The sequence below is a fragment of the Caloenas nicobarica genome, chromosome 4 (assembly GCF_036013445.1).
Source record: "Caloenas nicobarica isolate bCalNic1 chromosome 4, bCalNic1.hap1, whole genome shotgun sequence".
Taxonomy (NCBI): domain Eukaryota; kingdom Metazoa; phylum Chordata; class Aves; order Columbiformes; family Columbidae; genus Caloenas; species Caloenas nicobarica.
The window spans coordinates 5,902,139-5,915,745 of NC_088248.1; the positions used below are offsets into that span (position 1 = coordinate 5,902,139).

A 13,607-nucleotide genomic window follows, 5' to 3' on the forward strand; every position below is an offset into this window, starting at 1 on the left:
AAGGGGAGAGCTGGATGTTTAATAATGCCCTTGTTGCTGCAGAGATAAGCTAATGGCACAAGACAATGTTTCCTGTAGAACAAAGATCCAATAGCAATGAGTCTTTATCCACGTTTAGTCACCTGACAGGAGGAAAGTGTCTGTTGTATTAAAATAGTCATCAATGCAAATGGCAGCATGGCTGAACAAGTGCTTTTCAACGGTAACGAACATCCCACATAGTAAAGTCACTTCAACACAGCCTCATGACAATTCCCACATCAAAACAGTACTTTATTTTATATTTTTTTTTGCCTCATCATTACTCTCACATTAAGATCTTTCAGCTGTCAAGCGTACAAGGTGAAGAAAAAGGTTCTCAGTCAGCAAACACGGGTGCATCGGGAAGGGTCTCCGTGACACACCACTTCAGATCTGCTGGGTCCCAAGTCCATCCTTGAACGCTGGGCTCCCAGCACCACGTGTAGCACACGACTACGGCTACACTACTACGTTAGCTTATTAATTCTGCATACATCAGGCCGAACAATGTGTCAACCTGCAACAGACTGAGCATTATAACTGAAAATGGCAAAAGATTCACTCTATTGAACTTTACATCATTATTTGATGTTAAACAATGAGGCAAATCCCAACAGTATATACAAAAACCAGCTTTGCTTTTACAAAAGATTTTGTTTCCCATATTGATTAATCCAGGCAGCTAACTCATTGGTTTATGCAACTTTATTGAAGAAAATAAATCAATTACTAGTAGAGCTATTAGTTGATCACTCATCCATTGACAACTTGCATCATTTATTCAGTGCTATATTAAACAGTGTTTTGGAAGACAGATTAACTAATAGCTCCAAGCCTCCTAACAAAATTTAAATGAATTACAAAAATGTTCTTAGACCCTATTTTGGAATACAAGGGATGTTTGACTTCCAATTTCCATTCTCTGTAAAACAAGAACTGGTCATTCCTTTATTGACATGCATAAGATACATCACATTTTCTGTTCTGTTGATGCTATAGATTCAGTACCAATTCTCCAGACACATCAGTTATGAGCAAAAATACATAATAAAACCTCAGTTCTCTAACACTGGCAGGTTTTGAAACAAGATGGATGTTGCTACAGCAATGTTACTTCTTTGATGGGAGAAAATTGAACATCCATCTCCCCTCCCCCCTTCAGGTGATATCTTCAGTATCTGTTAGAGCAGTGAGGAATGTTTTTAATCTCATAACCAAGTTAGAATGAAGACATTGGCCACATAATACACATGCTCCATTAAAAAAAAAAATCTGAATCTTGGGCAATTGTTCTTGTGTAACTACTTTACAGATTCTAAAAGCAGTTATTGTCCAAAGCTGGAAGAACTAAAGTCTTCTCAGATGAGCATGTGCATGAATGGAAGGAGGTAAACAAAAAAATAAAAAAGATGAGGTCTGAGAGGGGAGCAGCCGGATAAGAAAATCAAAAAAGGAACAGTAATTTAAAGTTTATTCCAGCTATAATGCAGGTTATTCTGACTTTAAGGTAGCATCACATGGCATACTTCTGAGTCCATTCCCGAGATATTCTGTTGTACCTGCAGATAAAAGAGGGATTGGTGTCAGCACGAAAATGACAATTTCCTAAGCAGTTCATGACTAAGTATCACTTTATCCCCATCTCCCTATTCTCTTCACACTAAGAGAAGTCTTCTTCTATACTATGATATACTTGAACTGAAAAAACTGAATGACTCCCTACCTAGACTAACTAGAATATTCTCTAATTTATATGAAACACTTCAAATTCAAGACAAGCAGATTTGCTAGAAGTCCGCTGTGAAAAACTACCGAAAGGGAAGGAATAGAGACCACCTGGGGTGGGAGAGGGAAGAGCGTTTCATTTAAATATCGACCTTAGGTAAAGATTATGGAGTTATCACATGCCATAAGTAAAGATTACTTGGGTTAATAATATCATTGGATACAAAATGTCCATTTTCCCATTTTAGAGTAAAACAACAGTAAGCATTTCTTCACACTTAATATTCTGTTTCCACATGAATATACTATTCAATTTTTAAAAAGGACATTAAAAGAATATTTACACACACTATTTCCACAGGAATTAATCTGACAATTAGTTTTTACTTAACTCCATGCTTGTCAGTAAGAAGTTAAATTTTCAACTATACAAGCAGAACACAATCCCCGTACATTTCCCTAGCTTATATATAGAACACAGGCACTGCTGAATAATCAAAAGTTGAAGTTTGGATTGTCTAAATTCACTCGTGTCTACACATGAGGTCTTGCTGCAGGGCATCACTTTTAATGAAATTCTTACAAAATCTTGCTAAATACTTACCAGAATAAGTTGACAAGCTGGTTTAAAACTCAAAAATTACTTCACACTATCTTTTTTTTTTTGGCCATGCAAGAGCAGTATCTGTGAGAAAGAGTGACTAGCCAATCCATTTCACACTAACCACAGACCAAGCTGTTAAATATCCAAGTTCAGTAACTGGTGCATCCATTATCTGTTAGTTAATCCAGTGCCTTAGAGCATGCAGCACCCAGGTGCTGACAAGTTTCCGTTTGGTTAAATGCACCATAATGTGCAGATATTCTTACCCTACAGCATAGCGTATTTCTCTGTCCACTCTCTTGCTAACCTATTGTACCTAATTGGACAAGTATGTTTAGCATTAATATATATATAAAAACCAAAGTCTACTTCACATAATTCTATCTGTGCAAAATGTTAAAAACACATAAGGGGAAAAAAAGTTTTTTCAACACAGATAGGAAAAAGCATTCTGAAGCCTTTTTTCAAGGGGAGCACCAAAATTAAAGACCAAGCTGCTACCAAAAGAAACCACCAAAAATCAAAGCTAGCTATCTTTTTCAGTATGAAGATCTAACTAGATTTATGCATGGTAAACAAAACATTAGGCAATACATACTTTAAAACACTGCCACGCAAATGAGAAAAACACCGTCTCCTTCACCCGCAACTCCAAAGACACTAAGTCCCTTTGTTTTTACATCAGGGATGACCAACAATAGGTGGTACTTTGACATACAAGTTCTCCCCATCCCAGATTCTCACAAAAGGGTCACTCAACACAAATGCTGCCCAACAATGCACCCTTCAAAATTTTTGTTAAAATATCACTCTTACACAACTCTGTACTTACTTGTCTCTGTCTGTTTTATAGATACGTGCAATCTCTGGCACTAGTGGGTCATCTGGATTTGGATCACATAACAGTGAACAAATGGATAAGAGAACTGTAAAAAAGAAAGACAATACTCGATAGCAAAACAGGAGCAACAATCTCAGAAACAATGGAGCACAGATCTTTGCATTAGCACAATGTCGGCACAGGAGAGAACCTAAAAAGCATTTTCCTGATATATGGCCAAAATAAATTCGTAATCCACTCTAAATAAAAAGCCCAGAAAGACTTAAAAGTCCGTAAGAACTATTTGTTTCCTATTTCCCAATACTTAGAGCTGTCAGTACGTACATGAGAACAGCACTGTTGTACCCTGCACTACAACGCAACAGCCAACAAAAGCACATTATTATGTATGCTCATGATCAGCACATTCCATGGTTTGAATTACTAAAACTTCTTTTTTTTTTTTTTTTTAAATCGGACTTAATTGTTTCCTGTTGTATGTAAGGTAGCAATACCCTGGGTCTGCACTGATAAAACTACGCATGTTGCAAAATAAAGTAGTAACACTTGTAGGCGGCTATGAAGACTTCATCCTCTACCCTCACAGTAGCTTTGAAAGAAAAACAATAGTGAAAGCACTAAAATGTAGGGAATCCACATTCAAATCACAAACCTACTCCTCTAACAGACAGGAATTACAAGTTCTATACACAAAGGAGCGTTTTGATGGATCTTTTGAAGCCACAGAGACTAGTGGCTTTGAGGTAAAACAAAATTTGATCATGAAAATATCTGAAAATTAACTGTTATTTGCTATAGTAAAATGAGGAAAACTACAAAGCTTCTATTGCAGCACAACAGCAATTTATCCTGAAGTAAAATGAGTGAGCTTAGTTCATGAAGTAACATAACACAATGCCAGTGCACAGTAGCAAAAAGCAGTATGCATCAATAACAGTTTTCTTTTGTACATCTACCACAGAGTTATGACAATATAACTCTGCATGTAAATATAACATATTTATATAACAATATAACTCTAGACAGACTCGGTCAAAAAACAATGCAGATTTCATTATTAAAAACTGACTTTAAATTAATATACAAGCGTGTATCTACATGGACAGCTGCAAACAAGCAGTTTCACAGTCTTAGCTCAAATAACACCACCACAGCCCTGTTTCAATCCAAACGCTGGCAGATTCCTCCAGGATCAAACTAGTAAGCTCTGATAATAATATTAAAGCAAGTAAGTGCCCTGACAAAGCCTTAAACAGCCATATAGCAGAAGGTGTTAGAAAACCCAAATATCCATTAAAAACACAGTAAAGTAGCGTTATCAAACTGGCAAAACACAGGCTAGAATGAGTAAGGGAAATCAAGAGATGACTAAGAACTCCAGACAATCAAAGCTAGAAGCACAGTATTCAAGACAAGCCGGAAGTATTTCTCCTTCACAAAAGTTACCTTTAGAAATAGTTAAAGCAGGAGACCACTGTGATCTTAGAATATCAAGACAAATGCTGCCATTACTGTTAATATTTGGATGATAGATTCTTGTTGTAAATGCAACCTGCAACAAAAAAAAAATATGAAGAGTGTGTTTTGGTCTATGACGACAATGACATCACCCTTTCTCCTCAGTCAAGTTATCAGTCAACTCAATTTACTCTAAAAGAAAACAGATTAGGCAGCTAAACTGCATCAAATTCATGGAAATGCACCCAAGCCACAATCTCTCAGCTCCCATTTACCAGGCCCTCTATTTCCAGAGAGAGGGCAAGTGCAAGGCTGTGTTTTGATAACAGGTGCCTGCATCATGATGAAGACACTCAACAGAAGTGCCTGAACCACAGTACCACTGCTATCACAGAGCTGCAAAAACCCTCAAACATTGTGGTGACTCCCAGTGTGCGCTTTCATATTGACTGAAAACTGGAAGACAATGCTAGTGGCTGATACAGCTGCAAAGAAGAGAATATTCTGCTGGTTTTGGCAAACAGATGCCATCTTCCCTGATTTTAGGCGCTCAGCAAGTTAATCCCTATCCACAGTGTCACATTCCTATAGATCAACCCAAACAGCTACACTGTGAGACTTGACAGTCCCCTCAGCAAGAGTTTTATTATAGTAACACAAAGCTAATGAGTTTTCCTATCAATTAAGAAAAACAAAAATAAACCCAAGACATTCAGAATTTACATATATGAATTTGCTCCTAAAACGTATGCCAACACACTCACTCTTGTGGTAGTCAGAAAGGGATATAGCCATCTAAGATACTATAAGAATGCGTGAAAGTAGTGAGAACTTTAGAACATTACAACACAGATGCTGACAGTTTGTCCTGTACTTGGTTCTTTAAAAGAACTAATTTTACAAATGAGAAAGCAATACTTACCTTAGGTGGTTTGAAAGGGTAGTCTGTAGGAAAGTGAATTGTCAAGAAGAATACACCACCCTGATATGGACTGTCATTCTGTCAAAGTAAACAAATAATTATCCTATTACCATCTTTAGGACTAAATATCACTGAAGATTTTGTTTTTCAACAAAAGTTATTTAAGCAACTGAACTGTTTAATCCATTAATAAAAAGACAGATGCAATTAAAATTCAATTACTACTTCCTCAGGTTAGCGATACAGAACACGTACAGGTCACTTTCTGAATGGACCTCTCTGAGCTAAGGCTTTGTAGGCAACAGCTGCTCTAACAATCCATTCGGACAACTTGGCACAAGCATCCAAAAGCCTCTGAGACAGCTCCAAGAAGCGATAGTACAGAGCAGGGGTCCCGTCAGGTTCAAAACCCTGAAGTTCCATGTTTGGAGCTTATTTGTTACGACCACCCAAGCTTACAGTGGTCATGGGCTGCTCTAAAGGCCTTCCTTCCATCCCCTTTTAAGTTCTGTCCTTGGCTTAGGCGCTGCTCAGCCCTCCAGAAGACCTACAAATACACAGCTAATTCTTTGTTCATTGCAAAAAAACCCAAAACAACAACAACAAAAACAACCTCACCCCACCAGCACCGAACAAAAAAACACTCCCATCAAGATTAAAGTGAAATCTTCCTCCCTTTCTGTATTAGAAATTCATTGTCATCTAGTACGGAAGAGTATTTCACATTTCCCTGCTCCACGGAAACAATTATGAGGACAACTGGTTCAGGTGTTAGCAGCAAAGCAACAAGTGGAAGTGAAAAAAGCTGATAATAAGCAGAGAATAAATGGAGCGACTAAATAGGGATTGCCTAAGTTACTAGTTATGAGAAGATGTAAGAAGTTTTCACTTGAAACTACAACTAAATTTCTGAAATAGAGCTAACAACTTCACAACTAACCTGAGGACTCATATTAACATTACTATTTCAGATTCATGGCAAGAACTTTTCACCAGTGTAAGGAAATAACTCCATCTTACTTATATACCAGAAAATGAAATTCTGCATCACAAGTGACTCAAACCTAAAAACATACAGGTTATACCCTCTCCAAACTCCGCTGAAAGCCTCGCAGTCAAGACACAACCTCCATTTGATCAATAGATACTACGTGAGGCCTTGAGGAGCCAGAAAGCAACCCTGTACTGCAGACAAATTTTAGCAACTAGAGGAACCCCTCTTAGAATGTGTTAGACCAATACAAGCTCTCTCACATCTAAGAAAACCCCAGCCTGGATAATATCGCATTGCAGAGGTGGAAAGCCAGATGACTGGTTCTACAATCCTTGTTTGTTAGTAAAAGCACAAAGCAACACGATGGGACCACTAGAGCCACTGATGCCACATATCTGTCAGGATACTGCCCAGTCTTGAAACAGAAACGCAAACCTTTTGACACCACAAAAACTACATGAGGAGAAAAGCAGTACATTCCTAAACCAGAAGAGGAAGCTAAAAACAATCATCTCAATTTAAACACAACTGCTATTTAACACCTTATGGCCACGCAGACACCAGCCACATAAAATCATACTCAGTAAAGTGCAGAACATTCTTTGCCTTTTAAACATTAATATAGCTATTAAACAAATGTATCTTTTTGAAGCACCTAGTTACAATCAATGAGGACCACGGACTTTGGAATGGAGAGTCATTTTTTCCAGTCAGGTGGACCTGTAATAGGCACATTTTCCCTAGTGGTCTCCGAAAACCACACTTGTACCTATAAAGTCAGGGCAATTCAGCAACACTGATATTTAATTCCTACTCTGTAGCCTCACCAGAAGCACCGCATTGTGGTTGCAGGTCTACTGGCATCCAATATTTGTCTTCTCAAGTTACAGAAGGTTTTGTTTTCTAAATATAGATAACCAGCCCTGAGAATGCCAGATGTCAAGTGTTTGCAAGTTACCTTTTCAGTAAAGGCAAATATTTGCCTTCTTTAACAAGGAAAGAGTCACATTCAGGTTTCAGATGCTTATTGTACATTTAACACACAATTTTTTTCCTCCAGTCATAACAAAAACCTAACACTTTAGTGACTTTTTCCCTTCTATATCTAGATGTTTTCTAGGTCTCAGTACATGACAGCAGACCAAATATGGATTCCCTGTTCTAAAATCCACACAAAAACATCCCATCTAATTCCTAACACTGGGACCAGCTCCTACTACAAAGCTCATGCTAGATTCAAACTTTAGAAAAAGTTAAATGCAAAGTTTCTAGATATTAAGTGATAATGGCTAACATTGCCCTAGAGGATCATTTCAGCTGAAACACGTGGGCCTGATAAGGGGCGTTAAAACGTAGAACAAAAAACCCCACAGTTTCCACCTGAATAAGAACTACTAGTTTAATATTACGTCACAAGAATTAGAATACTTACAGGTCCCATAATTGTGGCTTGCCAATGAAACACTACAAAAGAAAAACTCCGCATTATTATCTATGCATGATATGCTTTGAGTTAGCAGAGCAACACACAACTGAACGGTTACTTACTGTCATCTCCAACGGGACCTGCTGAACACTGTGCTGGAGGGTCACGGGCTAAGTCACTAAGTTCCTTTAGGAAAAAAAGAACAACAATTAAAAAAATTATTCAGAGAAGAAACACTAATGAACTTAGTCATTTTCACTTCATGTCCAGCAAAAACCTTTAACAGTTTTCCCATATACAAACACAGGAGAATGCGCAATAACAACTATGAGAATCACTAGATCGGTATCAAAAATGCCTTTATAAGAGACAACAATCACCAAAACCAGCTACGAAGGTAAACAGCTACAATGACTATGCTTTTCCAAATAAATATCACAACTGTAAAGACATTCCTGCTGAAGGACAGAAGGAAGAGCAGGACACAGCGCCTGAAGTGGGCCAAGTCTAACCACTTTCTGATCACAATTTTCAAGGATTCAGTCTCAGCTAGAGAAGCCCAAAGTGGAAAGAAAGCTATTGATGAGTCTTCATGAAACAGAAAGCACTATGTAATGTAACACCTGATACTAAGGCTCAGAACAGGAAGAAAAAACAAAAAAATCCCCACCAAACCAACACAGAAACTTAAATTTCATTTTCCTCACTACCCTCATGAGGGATACATCTTACATAGATTAAAGGAGACAGGAAAATTAAAGATGCTGACAAGTCTTGGAATCAGGCAAAATAACTATATTTTTAATTTTAAACTTGACATTTAAGACAATAATACCTTTAAAATTCTGAACAACTGAGCTGCAGAAACAGTTCCCTCCCTCTCCCATTACAGCGGGAATGAAAACAAACTTCAGATGAAGGATTCCTTGTGTAGTATCAAGGTTGCTGTGATTAGTCAAAGAAGCTCAGCATTACTTGGTTTAAACATTCAGCAAGTTACTTGCTTGGACAGTGTCTTTTAAAATTAAATTTATACTCTTCCCTGCTCTCTTTTGAATCTAAAAACAGCTTCAGGAACTTCTATAAATCTGCGCTTGTCAAGGCATCTAGAAGTCATAAGAAATGGGAAAATCTTCAATCCCTCTCCCATATATTAACAGTTGCACACAAGTTATTTTGCTGCAAGTCTATACAGGCCATTAAAAAATGAACTTTCCATTACTTTTTCAGACATTTAAGAAACCCAAGCATACCTATTATGCTGGAAACATATGCACATTTGCACCAGACAGCTGTTTTGTCTGGGAGGATCCTAATGTACATACTTTAAGTTTCACAAATTCTGCACTTGATAAAATTTAGTAAGTGTAATCCAATATGAAGTGAGGGAAAAAATACATTTCCTGTAATTTAAACACCTTGTTCTTTGGCAGGACAATGGCTCCTGCAAACACTGAGAGAATAGCACTACTTCAACATGGAGAAGTCCATACAGTAAGAAAAAACAACAAAAAAAACCTTACTCCTGCATTTCCCCTCCCTACACATGGTATTTTTGATGAGCTTTCCAATTAATCAAATTTCATTTTTGCACTGGAATCGGACTATTTCGTAAAACAGAACTGTATCAGCAATGGCACAATGAAGTTAATATTACGGTTCATTTCACTGCTGCTGTTATTTAGAAGTGTAGGCAACAGCTCTTTCCAGATCATCACAGTAAATCCATTTTGAGGACATTTCTCTACACTCCCGTTATTATTGTGAGTCCCTGTGGTAGACTTATTTCTGCCAAGAAATATCACTTGTTAGGTCCATATGTTGTTCAGTACCTTCCAGAAAAAAACACTAAGTTAGATTTATACTGTCCATGCAAATGCAAGAAATATAAAAGAACCTTCAGAAGCAAGCTCTTCTGAGTTTCAGAATATTTTTGTTTTCCCATTTAACAAATACAGCAGGTTTTGTTAATCAGCTTATTTCTCTTGTTTTCCAATTCTAAGAATGATCAATTGTTCCCAAAAGTTCCACTGGATCTTTCATCCCTTAAAAGTTGTAGCAATAGAATAACCACAAAGACACAAATGTTACTATTTTTATGTACTGTAGTTATTACTGGATTATTTAATTAATCAGGGAAAAAGATCAGATCCTATTTTTTAAAAAGCTATCACAGGGATTAAGAATTATGAAAAGGCTTTTCACACAGTTTATGGAAATTATCAAAACAATTAGCATTAAGACAAGGAAGGGCAAGAAAAGAACAGCATGAAGTGGACTGTCCCAGGAACATGCATTAGACTAGACAGTTCTTCTAAGAGCTAAGTCTAAGAAATTAGTACTCAAGATAAAAATACGGTATTTCAACACAGCAGGAAAATTAGAGTATATTTATAATTCAACTAGGACAAGCAAATACAAGTAGGATTGCAAATGCAAGGCAAAAATTTACTAAATTCTGGTGAAAAAATTTGTGCAAAAACCTCTCCAGTAACATTAAGAACAATTTACAAGCTGAAACACAGTTGTAATATCAGTCTCCAGTCATTTCAAAATATATATCCATGCAGAGTTACTTGAACTGTTCTAGAGAACACACAAGCAGTGATTTTTCATAAGCTAAATGACTAAAGTTTTGTCCAACCCAAACCATTTCTGTAAAAAACAAAACAACCACCAAAAAACTGTGCTAAACAAAGCAGCTCAAAATACAGGTGAGGTTGGGAACACACAATACACCACTTGCATCTCAACCACAAAGCAAACCATTTATCCACTAAATTCAGAAAGAAAAAGCTGCGGCGGCACACATTCTTGTGTTTGCTTCTCTCCGATAGTATGGTCAGAACAGTAAAGTTGCAACTGGAATAACTGGAAACTCAACAACCAGAGGCACACGAGCTGTGACATTTGGAGCCCAGTTGAAGCACTTCATTCAAGGAAAGGGAGGAGCTTTTTTTTCTTTTTTGCCTTTTTTTTTTTAAAAAAGCTTCCCACTCAGCAGCAGAAACACAAACTGACCCTCCTCAGCTCAGCAATCAAGAGCAACTATTCTGCAACAGGAAAATATTTAATCTGAAAAATATTTTTTATCGCAAAATTAAGCTTAATCATCTCCATGAGCTAATTTAATTTTTTTTTTTTAAATCAGCTCATAATCATTCCCCTGCTTTCACCCAATTTCTCACCAAGGTAAAGTCCACATCAACTTTCATTTTACAAAGAGTTTAATGGGTATTTTAGAACTAAAAAAGGTTCCCAAGCATTGTTCTGTGGAATTTCTACATATAGGGGCTTTATACTTCTAATATTCCTTCTGCTGCACTGCTGACTACCTCCAACTTTGCTTCTTTTTCTTTACATTCAGTTTTGGTAGTGCTTTCTATTGTCAGGAGGCACTAATCCACACCCCAAACTTTCTAATAAATCCCCAGAGCAGGACCCACATTTGCCTGGAGTCAGCTGCTACAGTTTTTCACTTTGTAGGTGGCTTAAGAAAAAAAAAATATAAAATGCCAAGAAGCAAATTCCAAAAACTTCACATAGAAACAATAAGCCGTATTTGGTTCAGAGTGACGTGTTACATGCCTGTTGGAAAGGTTTAGTCTTGAATTACAACCGTGACTAGTAGTCTCCCATCACTGCCAGAGGTTTCCAGTGTAGCTCCAGCATATCACCATTTCTGTGTCCCAGTTTCCAAATATAAAGTTGTGATAGTTCCCACCTCCCCACAGGGATGATTAGTCACTTAGCATTTTACAGATTTAAACACTGTTTAAGGAGTAAGTGCCAATGCTGCTGTTAGAGGACATACAAAAAGCAATGCATGTACAATTTTGCAGTTTTGGAAAACTGAGAGATAACTGGAAATAAAGCAGCAGCCCGACCTGCTTTAACATAAATGCAGTGCGACAGCCTTCTGCCAGCTTCACGTTAATTGTGTAGTAAGATGTAATTTTATTGGTGAAACCACCACGGTCTTAATCTTCTTTCTTCATCCATTCATCAAAAAAGCTAACAAAAAATAAACCTGCCCTTTCAAGGAAAAAAATGCTTATAAAAGCTAACTGATCTGCTTGTTTTGCACAATTATAATCGCAATGATTATACATTGTAAATTGTATAACTTACAGTCTATTAAAAATTATTCTATGATAACTAATAGAGAAAATATGGCTTATACTTCAAGTGATGATCCAAAACATTGATGTGCAAGTGTGAATGCAGGACTACAATCCTATTACAAACCACAGTGGTTTTTTTTCTTTTGACAGTAAAGCTGCTAAAAAACCCTCAACTCCTCTCTACCAGATATTTAAAAGATCACAGAAGTTATTTAAAGGGTGACGAAAATTTAAAGGATACCTCATCCAAATATGCATAAGTAAGGCAGTGAAGGAAAATAACTTCCGGGAACTAGTTCCTTTTCTCAAGGTACCAAGCAGAGCAGCATCAGGGCCGGCTCCTTTTCCTCTCATTTCTCAGAATTCATACTCCCTGTGGCACAACTGCTACATTTTTCTAGTTTAAGCTGGGAATAGCCAGGGCTTATTTTTAATGATAGTAGCAGCTGACTTAAATGCAGAGTGGCAGAAGATCACTCATGTTTCCTCCACAGGCATCAACTCACTGTTAGATTTAATACTGGTTTGTAACACAATTATTTGCTAAAATCAGATATTGCAGCTTTCTGGTTTGTAGTCAAGAAAGGATAATGGAAAAAAATGGGTTAATTTGCTTGAAGTTTCCAGACAGTAACTCATTCTACCTTGGAGGGCATGAAAGGCAATATCAGGCTAAATTAGAAGTTTAAATAAAAAAAGAGGCAATTAAAAAAAAAAAAAAAAAAAAAAATCAACATTTATTAATTTAAGTGCTTGTCTAACATTGCCTGTGTCAAACAGGATATTTCAAACCCTAAGCATCCAAAAATTCATCACTGCATTAGTCTTACTCATTAGCTCACAGCTGAAAACAGCTTTAAAAAAGAAGGATTGGAAGCAGCTATAAAGGGAGGGGAAGAACATTTAAGCCTGTTTGAAGATTAAGTAGTGTCAACCAGCAAAGAACTACTGCCTCATCCCACACACCTGCATCTGCAACATTCATTTCAGCATGAAAATTAATTACCCCTGGAAGCAGAAAATAACAGTTTGAAAGAACACTGAATGTGAATTTCTAAGCTGAATAAGAAAGCAGTGGCACAATACACATCGCAACACAAGCGTAACCAGCAGAAAATTATCAGTTTCAAACAAGGTGGCCTTACGGCTGACACTTAATAAATGAATAAAAACAATGTATAATGACAGTGCACAATACAGAAAGATGTAGGTTTCTGTTTTTAAAAAAAAAAAGCCAGAACAAATATGCCAAGAAAACACATGAAGAGCAGTCACAGAAAGCAGCAAGGGCCAAAACGCACAGAACAGTTTTTAAGAAACCCAAAACATGATCCGGAATGTAACTGTTGTGATTGTCCCTATCTTGATTATTCTGCTTGTGCTATTTTTTATGGTTCTCCTTTCTCAAGCCTTTAGTACTAACATTTTTGGGCTACACACTGCATATTGTTTGTACAATGTCTAGCAACAATATAATAATGGTATATTACAT

At 37.0% G+C, this 13,607-nt stretch overlaps 1 protein-coding gene across 1 annotated transcript in view; it reads right to left on the reverse strand.

Moving 5' to 3' along the window:
• Window positions 1-711: 711 nt before the first annotated feature.
• Window positions 712-13,607, reverse strand: part of UBE2D3 (ubiquitin conjugating enzyme E2 D3) — a 34,797-nt gene continuing 21,901 nt past the window's right edge. The window contains exons 5-10 of the mRNA XM_065633831.1: window positions 8,114-8,177; window positions 7,998-8,029; window positions 5,572-5,649; window positions 4,638-4,743; window positions 3,183-3,276; window positions 712-1,580 (exon numbers count right to left, since the gene is read on the reverse strand). Of these exons, the coding sequence (XP_065489903.1) occupies window positions 1,535-1,580; window positions 3,183-3,276; window positions 4,638-4,743; window positions 5,572-5,649; window positions 7,998-8,029; window positions 8,114-8,177 (420 nt within the window). The 3' untranslated portion in view covers window positions 712-1,534. The remainder of the gene's footprint in view (window positions 1,581-3,182; window positions 3,277-4,637; window positions 4,744-5,571; window positions 5,650-7,997; window positions 8,030-8,113; window positions 8,178-13,607) is intronic.